Source organism: Ochotona curzoniae, unplaced genomic scaffold (assembly GCF_017591425.1).
Source record: "Ochotona curzoniae isolate NIBS_2020 unplaced genomic scaffold, NIBS_Ocur_1.0 contig_46, whole genome shotgun sequence".
Taxonomy (NCBI): domain Eukaryota; kingdom Metazoa; phylum Chordata; class Mammalia; order Lagomorpha; family Ochotonidae; genus Ochotona; species Ochotona curzoniae.
Genome location: NW_024466340.1, coordinates 6,441,904 through 6,454,779, shown reverse-complemented (window position 1 = coordinate 6,454,779; position 12,876 = coordinate 6,441,904). Strand labels below are relative to the sequence as shown.

The 12,876-nt window shown below is 55.4% G+C and overlaps 1 protein-coding gene across 1 annotated transcript; it reads right to left on the bottom strand.

Annotated features, from left to right (window-relative positions):
- Positions 1-1,792: 1,792 nt before the first annotated feature.
- Positions 1,793-12,657, bottom strand: DENR (density regulated re-initiation and release factor). Its single transcript, XM_040987079.1, has 8 exons — positions 12,548-12,657; positions 11,712-11,826; positions 7,357-7,376; positions 6,678-6,762; positions 5,234-5,317; positions 3,224-3,340; positions 2,177-2,316; positions 1,793-2,084 (listed from the first exon to the last, which is right to left on the bottom strand). Exons 2-8 carry the CDS (start codon positions 11,815-11,817, stop codon positions 2,040-2,042), a joined length of 597 nt encoding a protein of 198 aa, XP_040843013.1. The 5' UTR covers positions 11,818-11,826; positions 12,548-12,657; the 3' UTR covers positions 1,793-2,039.
- Positions 12,658-12,876: the final 219 nt, after the last annotated feature.

Sequence of the window (12,876 nt, the reverse complement as noted above, 5' to 3'; positions counted from 1 at the left end):
ATTCACTCCCCAAGTGAGCGCAACGGCCGATACTATGCCAATCCGAAGCCAGGAGCCTCTTCCGGGTCTCCCGTGTGTATGTAGAGTCCCAAGACTTTTCGCGGTTCTTGACTGCTTTCCCAGGCCACAGGCAGGGAGCTGGAAGGGAAGCGGGGCTGCCGGGATAGAACCGGCGCCCATATGGGATCCTGGGCGTGCAAGGCGAGGACCTTAACCACTGCGCCACCACGCCGGGCCCTCCCCTATGTACATTTAAAGATCAGGCCCACACATGTTCCACACAAGGACAAACCCTCCATGTTCCTGCTGTAACATCCATGGCTGGCTGTGTGGCCTGATTGGGAGCGCAGGCACAGCACGGTTCCCAGCAGCAAGACACACGCACACAGCACGGATCCCAGACACTTCTGCCTCACTGGCTGACCTCATTCACCAGTTACCACAGAACTTTACAACTCACACTTGATTGCACACTTTTATCTAAGACTTTATTTGAAAAAAAAATCCATTTAAATTTTTTATTTTCATGACAATAAACAACGGCTTCATGGATTCTAAATCTCATAAAGGTGCCTATACAATTTAAAATACCACAAATCTTCAGTCAGCACCTAACAGTTTTAAATTCATAAATGCATTTCTTTTTTAAAAAGATTTATTTATTTTTCATGGAAAGGCAGATTTTCAGAGAGGAGACACAAAAAAGATTTTCCATTCGCTGATTCACTCCCCAAGTGGCTGCAATGGCCAGTGCTGAGCTGATCTGAAGCCAGGAGCCAGGAGCTTCTTCCAGGTCACCCATGCAGGTGCAGGGTCTCAAGGCTTTCCCAGACCAGGCAGGGAGCTGGACGGGAAGTGGAGCAGCTGGGTATGAACTGGCACCCCTATGGGGTCCCAGAACTTGCAGGTAGAGGATCAGCCAGTTGAGCCATCACACCCCCTTTTCTTCTATCTTTCCAAAAATAAGTAAATCTTTCAAGAAAAATGCTCTCATTTTAAAACTATCATGGAAGTCATGCTTCCGGTGGTTTTCCCAAACTGGACACTAAGTGCAATGTATTTTTTTTTTAAATTAGGAGAATCTTATCCACATGACGTACAGCAAGAACAAGAATTACTGCCCTCTCTTAAATGAAGATCAACTGAACTCTCTGCATCCATGGATTCTGGCAAAATAGGATTCTTAGACAGACGTGTAAATGTTTAGCACGCAAAGCGCCACTGCTTCTTGAACACTGCACAGCTCTTCATTTGATATCACTTGCGATTTTCTCATATTGCAAGTAACATTGTGATGCACAATCATCCCAAGTTCCAACAAGGACACCGCACGGCGGCCGGGGCCCCTGCCCACACGGGACACCGCACGGCGGCCGGGGCCTCCGTCCCCACGGGACACCGCACGGCGGCCAGGGCCTCGGGCCACACGGGACACGGCACGGCAGCCGGGGCCTCCATCCCCACGGGACACGGGCTCTTAAGGCTGTAAGCAGTGAGTGCAGGTGTCTCCTGACTGGACTGAAAAGCTCCTACCTGGGACATGCCACGAGGTCCAGCAGCGGATAGCAACGGCAACGAAGGCAAGTTCAATTGCAAGTCTACCAGAATCCCACTCACTTCAAAACTGTCCAACTAAGAAGCCAGGAGATACACTACTGGCAGGCAAGCCAGGGTCAAGTTCTTTTTAAAAAAACCACCCAGTTTCAGATCAGTAAAACCATCAACAGAACGTTTCCTGCAAAGAAGTATACAGTGTTTTTCCAAAAATTGAAAGCTGAAAGGACAAAGAAAAGTCAGTACCAAATGACCAGAATTTTTTATTGGACTAACTCTATTTCATGCATCAGCATGACAGTCTCCCTTGATCATTAGACTTTGGCAATAAAAAAACGAGCAGCCTCGTACGGAACAGTGAAAACGCTGGCAACGAAGGTAGTCTACAGTCTGACTGTAGGATAAATACACTTTAAAAGGCCTCTCTCCCTTTGGCCATATCAATTCTCAGTTCAGATCATTAAATATAGACAAGCTTTCAAAAGTCACTTCTTTACTTCTCCAAGATCTTCGATACTGTCATCATCCACCTAAAAAACACAGACAATTGCGCTTCAGGAACTGTGACGTCAGAGACGGAAACCCTGTCACTACGGAAACGCCCGGCGCGGCCGGCACTCACCTCCGGCCATCTCTCCTGGATGACGTCGATGATGTCGTCGGTGAAGTCCCCCTGGATGATGATCTCGTCCTCCCCCGTGACAGAGGCGCCACACGAGAACTTCTGCGCAAAAAACCTCTGTGCTTCTTTCAGATCGAGTTCTGTTGTGGTTTTAAAAACAGAAAGAACACGACTGTAGCTGCAACCCAAGACATTATTTCATTCTGAAACCTGAGCCGCATTAACAGACGGTGGGAACAGGTTTTGCTTCTGGAATGGTGATTACGACGGCCACAAACAGGTCTCAGCAATTACAGTAAGTTTCCAAAGCAGTAACAGTTCAGTGCACGCAGACAGCGCCGCACTCCCGACTACAGTAAGGCCAGCACCAAGGCCGGAACACTTCTGAGCAGCAATAAAATTCCTTCTGGAACAGACGCACAGCAGAGCAGACCTCAGTACTGTCAGCGTGGTCCAGGGACTGTTGTCATGCGTGTCCCCCGGCCTCACCCCCCTCCTTGGCCGCCATGCCCACTGGAGACGGGCTGTGCTGCCACTACGCCCACAGAGGACAGTAACACCCCTGGGCACAGCGCGCACATCCCACTCAGCCCTCCTCAGGTGCCCAAGCAGAAATCCACAAAGGGAAAAGTTACGAGTCCCCCTAACAAAAAAGATTTTCAACTTCTCCAAAACATGCATTTTGCATTGTCTTTGCAAAAAAGACCTGTGGGGGTCTGGTGCAGTAGCCTAGTGGCAAAAACCCTCGCTTTGTATGTGCCGGGATCCCATATGACTGGTATCCTGGATGCTCCACTTCCCATCCAGCTCCCTGCCTGTGGCCTGAGAAAGCAGTGGAGGACGGCCCAAGGCCTTGAGATCCTGCACCCACGTGGGAGGCCAGGAAAAAGCTTCTGGCTCCTGGCTTTGGATTAGTTCAGCTCCAGACGTGGCCACTTGGGGAATGAATCAGCAGACAGATATTTCTCTGTCTCCTTCTGTCTATAAATCTGACTTTTCAATAAGAATAACTAAACGCATTCTGAACACACTTCAGCCTGCACTCACCGAAGGTCGCGAGGCCGCACACCCTGGTCACGTACTTCTTCTTCGCCCTGGGGATTTTAGCTATCGTCACCCGCTGCGGCACCGTCTTCTTCTTTTGTTTTATCTGACCTCTTCCACCTTCAGCAAGAAACAGTTTAGGGTTACTTTCTTTTTAAATCAGTAAAGAATATTATATATGTTTTTTAAAGATTTAATTATTTATTTTTATTACAAAGTCAGATATACAGAGAGGAGGAGGGACAGAGAGGAAGATCTTCCGTCTGATGATTCACTCCCCAAGTGAGTGCTACGGCCGGAGCTGCGCCGATCCGAAGCCAGGAGCCAGGAACTTCCTCCAGGTCTCCCACGTGGGAGCAGGATCCCCAAGCATTGGGCCGTCCTCCACTGCCTTCCTAGGCCACAGCAGGGAGCTGGATGGGAAGCGGAGCTGCCGGGATTAGAACTGGCGCCCATGTGGGATCCTGGCATGTTCAAGGTGAGGACTTTACCCGCTAGGCCACGCCGCTGGGCCCAAGAATATTACATTTTTAAATTGCTAATTTTCAAAAGGTTTAATTTCTTTTCCTCTTAACTACCAAAACAAATAAAAAATCCAAAACCCCAAAACCCCACAAGCATGGACCCACTGAGAACATGCTGCGTGGCTGCCCCGGGCCGCATTAAGGGCTGAGCACACACAGTCGCTGCGGGGACTCGCGGTCCAGCAGCGGGAGCCCAGAGACAGCACAGCATCCTGACGCCTGCCAGAGACCCAAGGACAAGGAACCAGCTTGGCTTGCCAAGGACGACTGACCCCGCTCCCTAAACACAGCCACATCCAGGAGGACAGAAGCGCTGGACACGTCCAAGGAAGGACACTCCAGGGAAAGAGACAAGGGACTGCATTCAGCAACCACACGCGCCTTGAGTGAAGGTGCTTCCGGCAACGGAGCAGGTGCCAGAAGAGACGGAGATGGCCTAGTCACTTAGGGACGAGCACACCAAGTTTTGGTATCTGACAGTTGGGAAGAAGGGAAGACTGCCCGAAAGGCCGGAAAGGAACGAGGCAGCCACAGGGAGGCGTTGCAAGGTTTCTGCCATGTGGAGGGTGAGGTGTGAAGACAACAGCCAACTGCAGGCCCACGGGAAGGCTCTTGCCTTCACCAAAATCTCAGCCAATGCGATGGTGACAGGGAGGAACGAGGCAGAGGAAGGGAACCAAGGACGAAGTGGGGGAAAGAGAGACACCTCGGCCGGTGACAGGCTCAGCCGGGGCTTAGAAACCAGGCCACACTGGCAAACAAGGAAAATCGAGGATGCCGAGTCGGATGGGCACTGGCAAGCTCCACTTTGCAAGTGCCACATTTGAGGTGTCCGAGGGCAGGCACACTTCCAGGGAGCCCACCCTGGTCCAGCAGTAGATGTGAGGATTTTCAGGGTACGGTGGAGGTGGCAAGGCAGGGACGGGACAGTGATCCAGGGAGACGATGCGGGGCCTGGGACAGAAACGGCCAGCCTGGGAGGAGTGCTGGGATTGGGGAGCACACGCAGGGAGCAGGGAGCCCCAGGAGAGAAAGGGGGTGAGAGGGCTGCCACACAAGCCAGCTCAAAAGCCAAGGGCAGGGGGAGGTAAAGAGGGCTTTGGGGAACTTCTTTCTTTTAAATGTGCAAAGTCTTGAAAACACTGGTATGCTAATTTGAATAAAAAGGGAGACTGCCGATGAAGAGAAAGGCAGGGACAGGATGCGGAGCTTGGGCAGCGCGTCGGGACGAGCAGGCCCAGGACGCCCAGCAGCTGTGCAAGCTTCCGGCGGTGCTCCGCGAGCACCCGAGCCCACCCGTGCACGGCACACGCGGGACGGCTGGCTGCCCGCTTTCACACCACTCCGGGCAAGCAAGCAGGTTTTCCGCATGAAGTGCAAACTGCACCAACCCAGTGACGCCCTGAGAACGTGCCACCCACGGGCGGCCCGCTCCTCCATCGTGGCCCTCCCTCACAGGGAAGGCGCGTGAACGAAACGCCGACCTCACCTCTCTTCTGCTTTTTCTTCTCCTCTTCCTCCCCTGCAGTGCCTTGACCCTCAGTGATTCCAGCTTCTTGTTTGGGTGAATTTTCTAGAGAAAAGTGAAATTCAAAAGCATCAACATCATTTCATACCAACATTAAGGAAAGCAGTTTCACATATAAATACAGCACTGTGAGCACCAGCAAGTGAGCATGGCGTGTGGCAAGTGACACCTCACCACCACATCCCTGCTCACACCCAGGGGATGGCAGGGACGGCGGGGGCGGCGGGGACGGAGGGGACGGCGGGGACGGAGGGGACGGAGGGGGCGGCGGGGACGGCGACCGAGGCCGAGCTGTGGCATGTGAGGGCGAGGACGCAGCACACAACACAGTAGCCTGTTCCTTTCCTCCACCTCCTCTTCTCCAATTCCAGCTACAGGATAAAGTCGTGTTTTCCTTTCATGTATATTTATTCATTTATTAACTTACTTATTTATTTATGTTATTTAATCTGAAAGTCAGAGACCAACCATCCTCTGGTTTACTTCCAAATCGCTTCAATGGGCGCAAGTGGGGCAGGCCACGCCAGAAGCCAGGAGCTCATCCAGGACTCCCAGCTGGTGGCAGGGACCGCGTCCCGGAGCCATGACCGGCTGCCTTCCGGGTGTCCACTGGGGAGCCGGGCCACAGGCGGAGGTCTGAGTCCACGCCGGGCACCCCAGCGGTGCTCAAGCCCAAGACCCAGCTCGGCCTGTGGCACTGCAGCGGCCATCACCAGCCCTGAACTAGCGCCCATTTGGGATGCCGGCAGTGCAGGCAGTGGCTTCGCTGCTCGGCCACAACGCTGGCTCCCCTATTTACTCACACAGCGAAGGGACCGCAGAAATACCATGCTGACATTGTTCTTCTGCCCAGATCCTCTGGCAGCTCGTCACGTCACTGTCACAGTGAGGACCTGGCCTACGAAGGCGCCCTCACGAGGTGCAGCCCTGGGCCCACACTGTGGATCACCACCCCGCCTCAGCGCCACTGTGAGTCCCAGCTGCTCCACCTCCCCTCCAGCTCCCTGTTTGGGGCCTGGGAGGGCAGTTAGGGATGGCTGGCTGCCTGCTTTCTGGGTCTCCCACCCGGGTACAGGGTCCCAAGGATTTGGGCCATTCTCCACTGCTTTTCCAGGCCACAAGCAGGGAGGTGGTTGGGAAATGGAACAGCCAGGATTAGAAATGGCACCATTTGGGATCCCAGCACATGTAAAGTCAGAACTTTAGCCACTAGACTACTGCACTGGACCCAGCCACTTTTTTAAATAAGTCAATACTTGGACCCACAGTGTCTCAGAAAACTTGAAGTTTTACAGAGTTTAACATTATTCTTCAACGTCCTGCTGAAGGACAACGTCCAAGCCTTTAAACCACGCCATCTACGCATTCACTTCAGGTACAAGTTGATGAAAGAAGATGTTCTTACCTACGGTGATCTTTGCGAATTCGTTTGGAAAATTCTTCTCCAGCCACTGTCTACATTTGGCCACATCAGGCATGTACTCACAGTACTGGCAGGGGACAGGGGAGAGTCACCACAAAGCATCCGTAACCAACACACCCTCACCAAACCACTTTCTGTATTTTCTATATAAGGAATGGTAAGGCTGACCGCTGCCTGCTGAGCCCTTATGTCATGGGGCGCCCAGCGCGAAGTGGTGAGTGCAGAAGGGTTAGACGCCGCCTCCCGGGGCAGCCTGCTTCCCCCTCAGGTACAGGGCGCCGCAGCAGGCAGACAACGCTTCCTCCCCCAGGATGACTCTGAGTGCCTCCACGCCTGCCTCCTCCTCCAGGACGGCCACTCTGAGCGCCTTCACGCCTGCCTTCTCCCCTACACTCACACATGGATTCTGGCTCTCAGGTTACTCTCATCTCCCCAGCTGACTATTCATGAATTTCAAGGCATGCAGCAAAATAAAAAAGGTGTACATATGTAACTCAAAGTCCAAAGAAAAGAATTTGAGACCATAAAATGAGTCTAAAATTATAAAAGGTTGAAACTCTAGCTAGAAGGGCCTCTAGTTCTCAATCTAGTTTTACATTCAAGAACGACTTGAAAACACAGAAGCTGAAAGGAAGAAAAAACAGATATCAAAATGACTTACCTCTGTTGGTAACGAACAGACTGGGGAAGGAAGAGAAAAGATCATAAATATTAAACACGAACACAAAGGGCTCATCGCTCCTTTTCTAGTTAATGACTACTCCACTGCCGCTTTCCTGACATTTTTGAGTACCGCTATTATAAAATTTGAGGGAAGGGACACCGAGTCGGGCCAGCCCCCAGGTGTCACAGGGAAAGCCGTTGCTGCTGGCACCTGCTCCCTGCAGCGGTGCTGGCTGCAGTCCCGGCTGCTCCCCTCACCCAGCTCCTGCACCGTGCCTGAGAGCAGCGGACGGCCCAAGTCCTGGGCCCTGCACCCCTGCAGCAGACCCAGAAGAGGCTCCTGGCCCCTGCTCGGCCCAGTTCCCGCACCCACAGCCATCTGGAGAGTAAACCAGCAAACGGAAAACTTCTCCCTCTTTCAAATAAATAGTTCTAAGAAGAATGATACAGTTTTAATTTTTTTAAAAAGATTTATTTATTTTATTGGAAAGGCAGATTTATAGAGAGAAGGAGAAACAAAAAATCTCCTGTCTGCTGGTTCACTCCCCAAGTGGCCACAACGGCTGGAGCTGAGCCAATCCAAAGCCAGGAGCCAGGAGCTGCTTCTGCGTCTCCCAAGGCTTTGGGCCGGGATGTGAACTGGTGCCCATAGGGGATCCTGGCATGTGCAAGGTGAGGATTTAGCCACTAGGCTACTGCACTGGGTCCTAAATAGTTCTCTTCTAAAGGCAGGTGACTGCTCAGCTGACTTGTCTGTTAAACCACATTAAACCAGACTATCTCGTATCTTCCACACCTCATCATAGCTTTTTCAGTGGGTCTGAAACGAAGATAAATGAAATAACCCCGTATGCAACAAGGTCTGAATGGAGCTAGTCATTTCTTCTGATTGCTCTTTATTCAACTCACACACCTGCGCATTCCAGCAGCACTTTCCCTACCACATTCTCGCCAACATACTTTCATTTTTTTTTTTTCAAAGATGTATTTATTTTTACTGGAAAGAAAGATTTACAGACAAAAAGAGAAACAGAGAGGAAGATCTTCTATCTGCTGATTCCCTCCCCAGGTGGCCGCAGCTGGTACGTTTGGCCCTCCATCCTCTCTTGCAATGGCCATCAGCGTCGCTCTGGAGCCCTCAACGTTGGATCGGACAGAGAGCGAGCAATAAGGAAAGCTTAGAACATGGCTTGGCCAGTAAGCCAGCCGTGCGCAGCTCGCAGCCTGCTGCCAGGTCCCCTGCGGATAACTTCTCGGGTCAAAGCCGCCGTGACGGCGTTACCCACAGACGGCATTCGCCCCTGCTTGGTCCAGGTCACACTCCCGCTTTTCCTCAGGGATCCCGAAGGACAACCCAACCGGAAGGCGTGGGACTCCACTCACACTCCGTGTCTGGCCCGTGGCCCTGTGCCCTTGCGCGCCAGTCCCTCTGAATTCCTGCCCCAATGTCTCTGAGACCCGCTCCCATTCTGTCCCGCCTTGGGCCCCAGCCCCTTCCTTCCTATCCTGCTGTCACCGTCACCAGTGTCTCCCTGTTGTCGCAGCCCAGCACGCTGTGTAGGCTGCAGGGAGAGCCAGGGCCACTCGCCAGTGTCGGCCCACCACAGGGCTGAGCCCAGCACCGGGGACTGCTAAGTACTGTAAGCCTTGGGAAAGTGTCGACTCATCATGACGCAGATCTAGCAGTGCAAGCACCTTTCCTAGGGAGCACTAAGAAACGCTAATGCCGCGGGAACAGGCTTAGGTAAGCCCACCTCCCTGTTTTCAGCTACACCTAAGAAGCATTTTCACACCAGTGGAGGCCTGCGCTGTGCCGGACGGGGCCCAGTGGACAGAAAGGACCCTTGCGACAGTGTCTGTCTCACACTGGTGCCCCGCGGCCCTGAGGACACAGGAATGAGACCCTGTCCTTCACTCCCACCAGCTGTTAGCATTCAGATATTCTCTCCAAGGCCAGCGGTGTGGCACAAAGGTTCCAGGTCATCTGAGCCGCTGGCACCCCGCGAACCCTGGAGTTGAGTGCTCTGGCCGATCCTCGACTGCTTTCCTAGGCCCCAGCAGGGGCTGGATGAGGAGCAAGGCAGCCGACACATGGACCGGCGCCACATGGGATCCTGGTGCCCGCAAGTGAGGACTGGTCCGCTGAAACACTGTGCCAGAACCAAGGTTTATTCATTTTTATTGGAAAGGCAAATTTACAGAAAGATCTTCTATCTGCTGGTTCACTCCTCAAGTGGCTGTCAACGGCCAGAGCTGAGACAATCTAAAGCCAGGAGCACGGAGCGTCCTCCAGGCCTCTCTCATGGGTTTAAGGGTACCAAGGCTTTGGGCCATCCTCTACTGCCCTTCCAGGCCACAAGCAGGGAGCTGGATGGGAAGTGAAGCAGCCAGAATAGGAATCAGCAACCATATGCGATGTTGGCACTTGTAGGTGAAGGATTAGTCAGTTGAGCCATTACGCCAGCCAAGATAGAGCTCTTTTTTTTTAAAATTCACAAAAAATGGGCCCAGCACAGTAGCCTAGTGGCTAAAGTTCATGCTGGGATCCCATATTATCGGTTCTAATCCAGGCAGCTCCACTTCCCATCCAGCTCCCTGCTTGTGGTCTGGGAAAACAGTTGAAGACGGCTCAGTCTTGGACCCTGCACCCACGTGGGAGATCTGGCTCCTGACTTCAGATTGGTGCAGCTCTGCCCATTGCAGCCACTTGGCGAGTGAATCAGCAGACAGAAGATCTTCCTCCCTGTCTCTCCTCCTCTCTGTATATGACTTTCCAATAAAAATAAACAAATCTTTCATAAAAATAAGTTCATCAAAAGTGTAATAGGAATCTTATTGTTACCAACCTTGCTGACAGCAGGATCCCCCTGGTGTCTTTGCGGCCATTCTCTCTCCTGGTCTCAGTCACATACCCCTGGGCCCAACTGTGCAGCTGTCTGCAGCCATGCCCTGACCAGCTGCCCCGTGGGAAGAGACACGATTCCCTAGCTGGGAAAGGAGCCCCCTGCCCGAGTCCCAGGCAGGGCGGCCCTCCAGCCTTCAGCTCTTCCCTTAGACGGGTGACCTCCACCCGCCCGCTCCGTGCCCAGCCCCCTTCCCCCCTCTTCCGAGCTGGGTCTCGGTGCGCAGGTGCAATGCTCGCTCCGCGACGCTGTGTTCCACCCCAGCGCACCCCATGCCCGTCATCTCTCTCAGGGTCTCTGAGGGGACCCTCGTGTCCCCCAGCTCACACAGCACCAGCAAAGCACAGGCCAGGGTTTAACCTTGGTCTGTACAGCGTCTCCCCAGCAACGACCCAGCCTACCTATCCTGGTCTCCCGCTTAAGTCCGACTCCACTTCCTCGACAACTTCCCACCTCCTATCAAACAGCTGTCCTCTGTCCTGAACTATTAAGTTACACAACTTCAAAAAGTTCACTGAGGGCCTGGCAAGGTGCAGGGCAAGCCACCGCCTGCAGCGCCAGCAGCCTGCTCCCAGCCTCCTGGCTTTGGACCCAGGAAAGGCAGCAGACCCATCCACATGGCTGTGCAGGACGGACCCCGGCGTTCAGCTGGGCCTGGCTACGTGGCCATTTGCAGGGTGACCCAGTGGATGCAACTTCCTTTTTTTTCCTCACCCCCTATTGTTCTACCTTTTAAATAAACAAATGAGTAAATCTTCAAAAAAAAAGTCCATGAGCTCCTCAAGGGAAAACACTGTGATTAAATGGAAGCTGTGTTAATACTTACTACACTAGTAAGGCTAGAACATACAGTACACGAGAGCAGACTGTAACCTCACACTAATCATAATAAAATGTCCCATTGGCGGACAAGTTCTAGGGCAGCCACTGCCCGAACTACAGGTGCCCGTCCCTCTGTAGGTGCCAAGCTTTCCTAACCACTCGCCTCCCTGAGACCCCTTTCTGCCTGCCCCCGCCTGATCCCCCAGGAAGCTGCTTGCTTGCACCCACCGGCTTTACAAAACCCTTTCCACCCCACCGCACGGAATGCCCCTCCAGGCCAAGGGGCAAGACCCCATCACACTGGCTGGAGGAGTCCCTCAGCCCACACCCCCATCAGGGCTCCGCCAACCCCAAGAATGGCCTGGGGCTGGGGGTCAGGGCACCGACCGCCAGGGCCCCTGCTGGCCCGGCCTCTGGCTTCTGCTAACGCCCCCCGGGGCAGCAGGGCATGGCTCAAGCACTAGGCCGTGCACGTGGGAGACCCAGACTTGGGGAGAGAACCAGCAGACAGAACCCATTGTCTCAGCTCTCTCTGCCTTTCAAATAACAAGAGAATTACGACGGGACGGGCTGTGTGTAGGGGTCCCCGGCTGGGTCACGGCCAGCCCAGCCGCGCTCCCGCACTTGCCTCCACAGTACAGGACGCGCAGCGGGTAATCGCCGTCCAGCTTGGCGTTGTTTCTGGGGTCTCCTCGGCAGTCGGCACCTCCGGATTCAGAAATGTCCGAAGCCATTGCCCAAGCCTGTGGGCAAAGGAAAGCACCTGACTTCACGCCTCCGCGCCCAGAGCCCCCGAGCGGGCTGCGGCCAGGGGCGCGTCCCCTCCTCCTGCACGAAGCTCTCCAGCCCAAAGCTGCGCCTGCTGTCCACAGGGGAGCATCCACCTGATGTACGGGTCAGGAGTGGACAGGCAGGCAGGATGAGGGCGATGGGGTACAGGAGCCGGAGACGGGCATGGGTGAGGTGGGGGGGCGCGTGGCTGAGCCCCGGGGCTGGGGGTGCAGTGGGGGGCAGCGTGGCTGAGCCCTGAGACTGGGGGTGAGGTGGGGGGGCGCGTGGCTGAGCCCCGGGGCTGGGCGTGAGGAGGGGGAACGCGTGGCCGACAGGTCTGGGGTGAAGCGGCCTTGGGAAGCGTGCAAACCCGAGGAGGAAGGCTCCGAGCCCGGCAGGCAGGGGCGCGCGGCGGCCGCACGCCAGGGAGGGGCAGCGAGGACCGGGCACGGCAGGGGGCGGGGCGGCCGGAGCCTCGGGGGGCGAGGGGAGCAGGCCGGGCAGGAAGGGGCAGGAGGCGGGAGGGCACTGGGGGGGTGCCCGGGTCCGAGGCGGAGGCGGCCCCCCAGGGTCAGCGCTGGGGCCCTGCGGCCGGGGGTGCGGGGCCGCCCGGCCCGGCCCCCTTTCCCCTCAGCTCGCTCCCACACTCTCCACGAGCTTCAGGGACGCGGGGGAGGCGCGAGGGGTCGTTACCCAGGCGGTCGCACAGCCCCCGGCCGCCTCCGCTCCCCGCCGCTACCGCCAGCTCCAGCGACACATGCGACTCTTCTCCGCCGGCCAGGGCCGCCCCGAGCGCCCGGCTGCCGAGGCGCGTCCCGCGAGACCATGGGCGCTTCTCGCGAGAGGCAGGCCGCCGCCGGGCGGATGTCGCGAGAAGCCTGGAGGAAGCTGGGAGAGGCGGACGGCAGGAGGGAGCATGCGCAGCCGCCGCCGGGAGAGCGACCAGCAGGTGGCGCTCGCTGCCCGCGGGAGGCGCCGGGCGTCCGGCTGGCGAGGGCGCGGGAGGCGGACGCCGGCCGGCC

Bases quoted from the DNA above. Each gene is read 5' to 3' on its own strand.
- DENR (XM_040987079.1), bottom strand. From the start codon at position 11,817: ATGGCTTCGGACATTTCTGAATCCGGAGGTGCCGACTGCCGAGGAGAC. The intron at 6,763-7,356 runs GTAAGTCATTTT...GTCCCCTGCCAG, and splicing joins TCTGTTCGTTACCAACAGAG to TACTGTGAGTACATGCCTGA. The intron at 2,085-2,176 runs GTGAGTGCCGGC...TGTGTTTTTTAG, and splicing joins TCCAGGAGAGATGGCCGGAG to GTGGATGATGACAGTATCGA.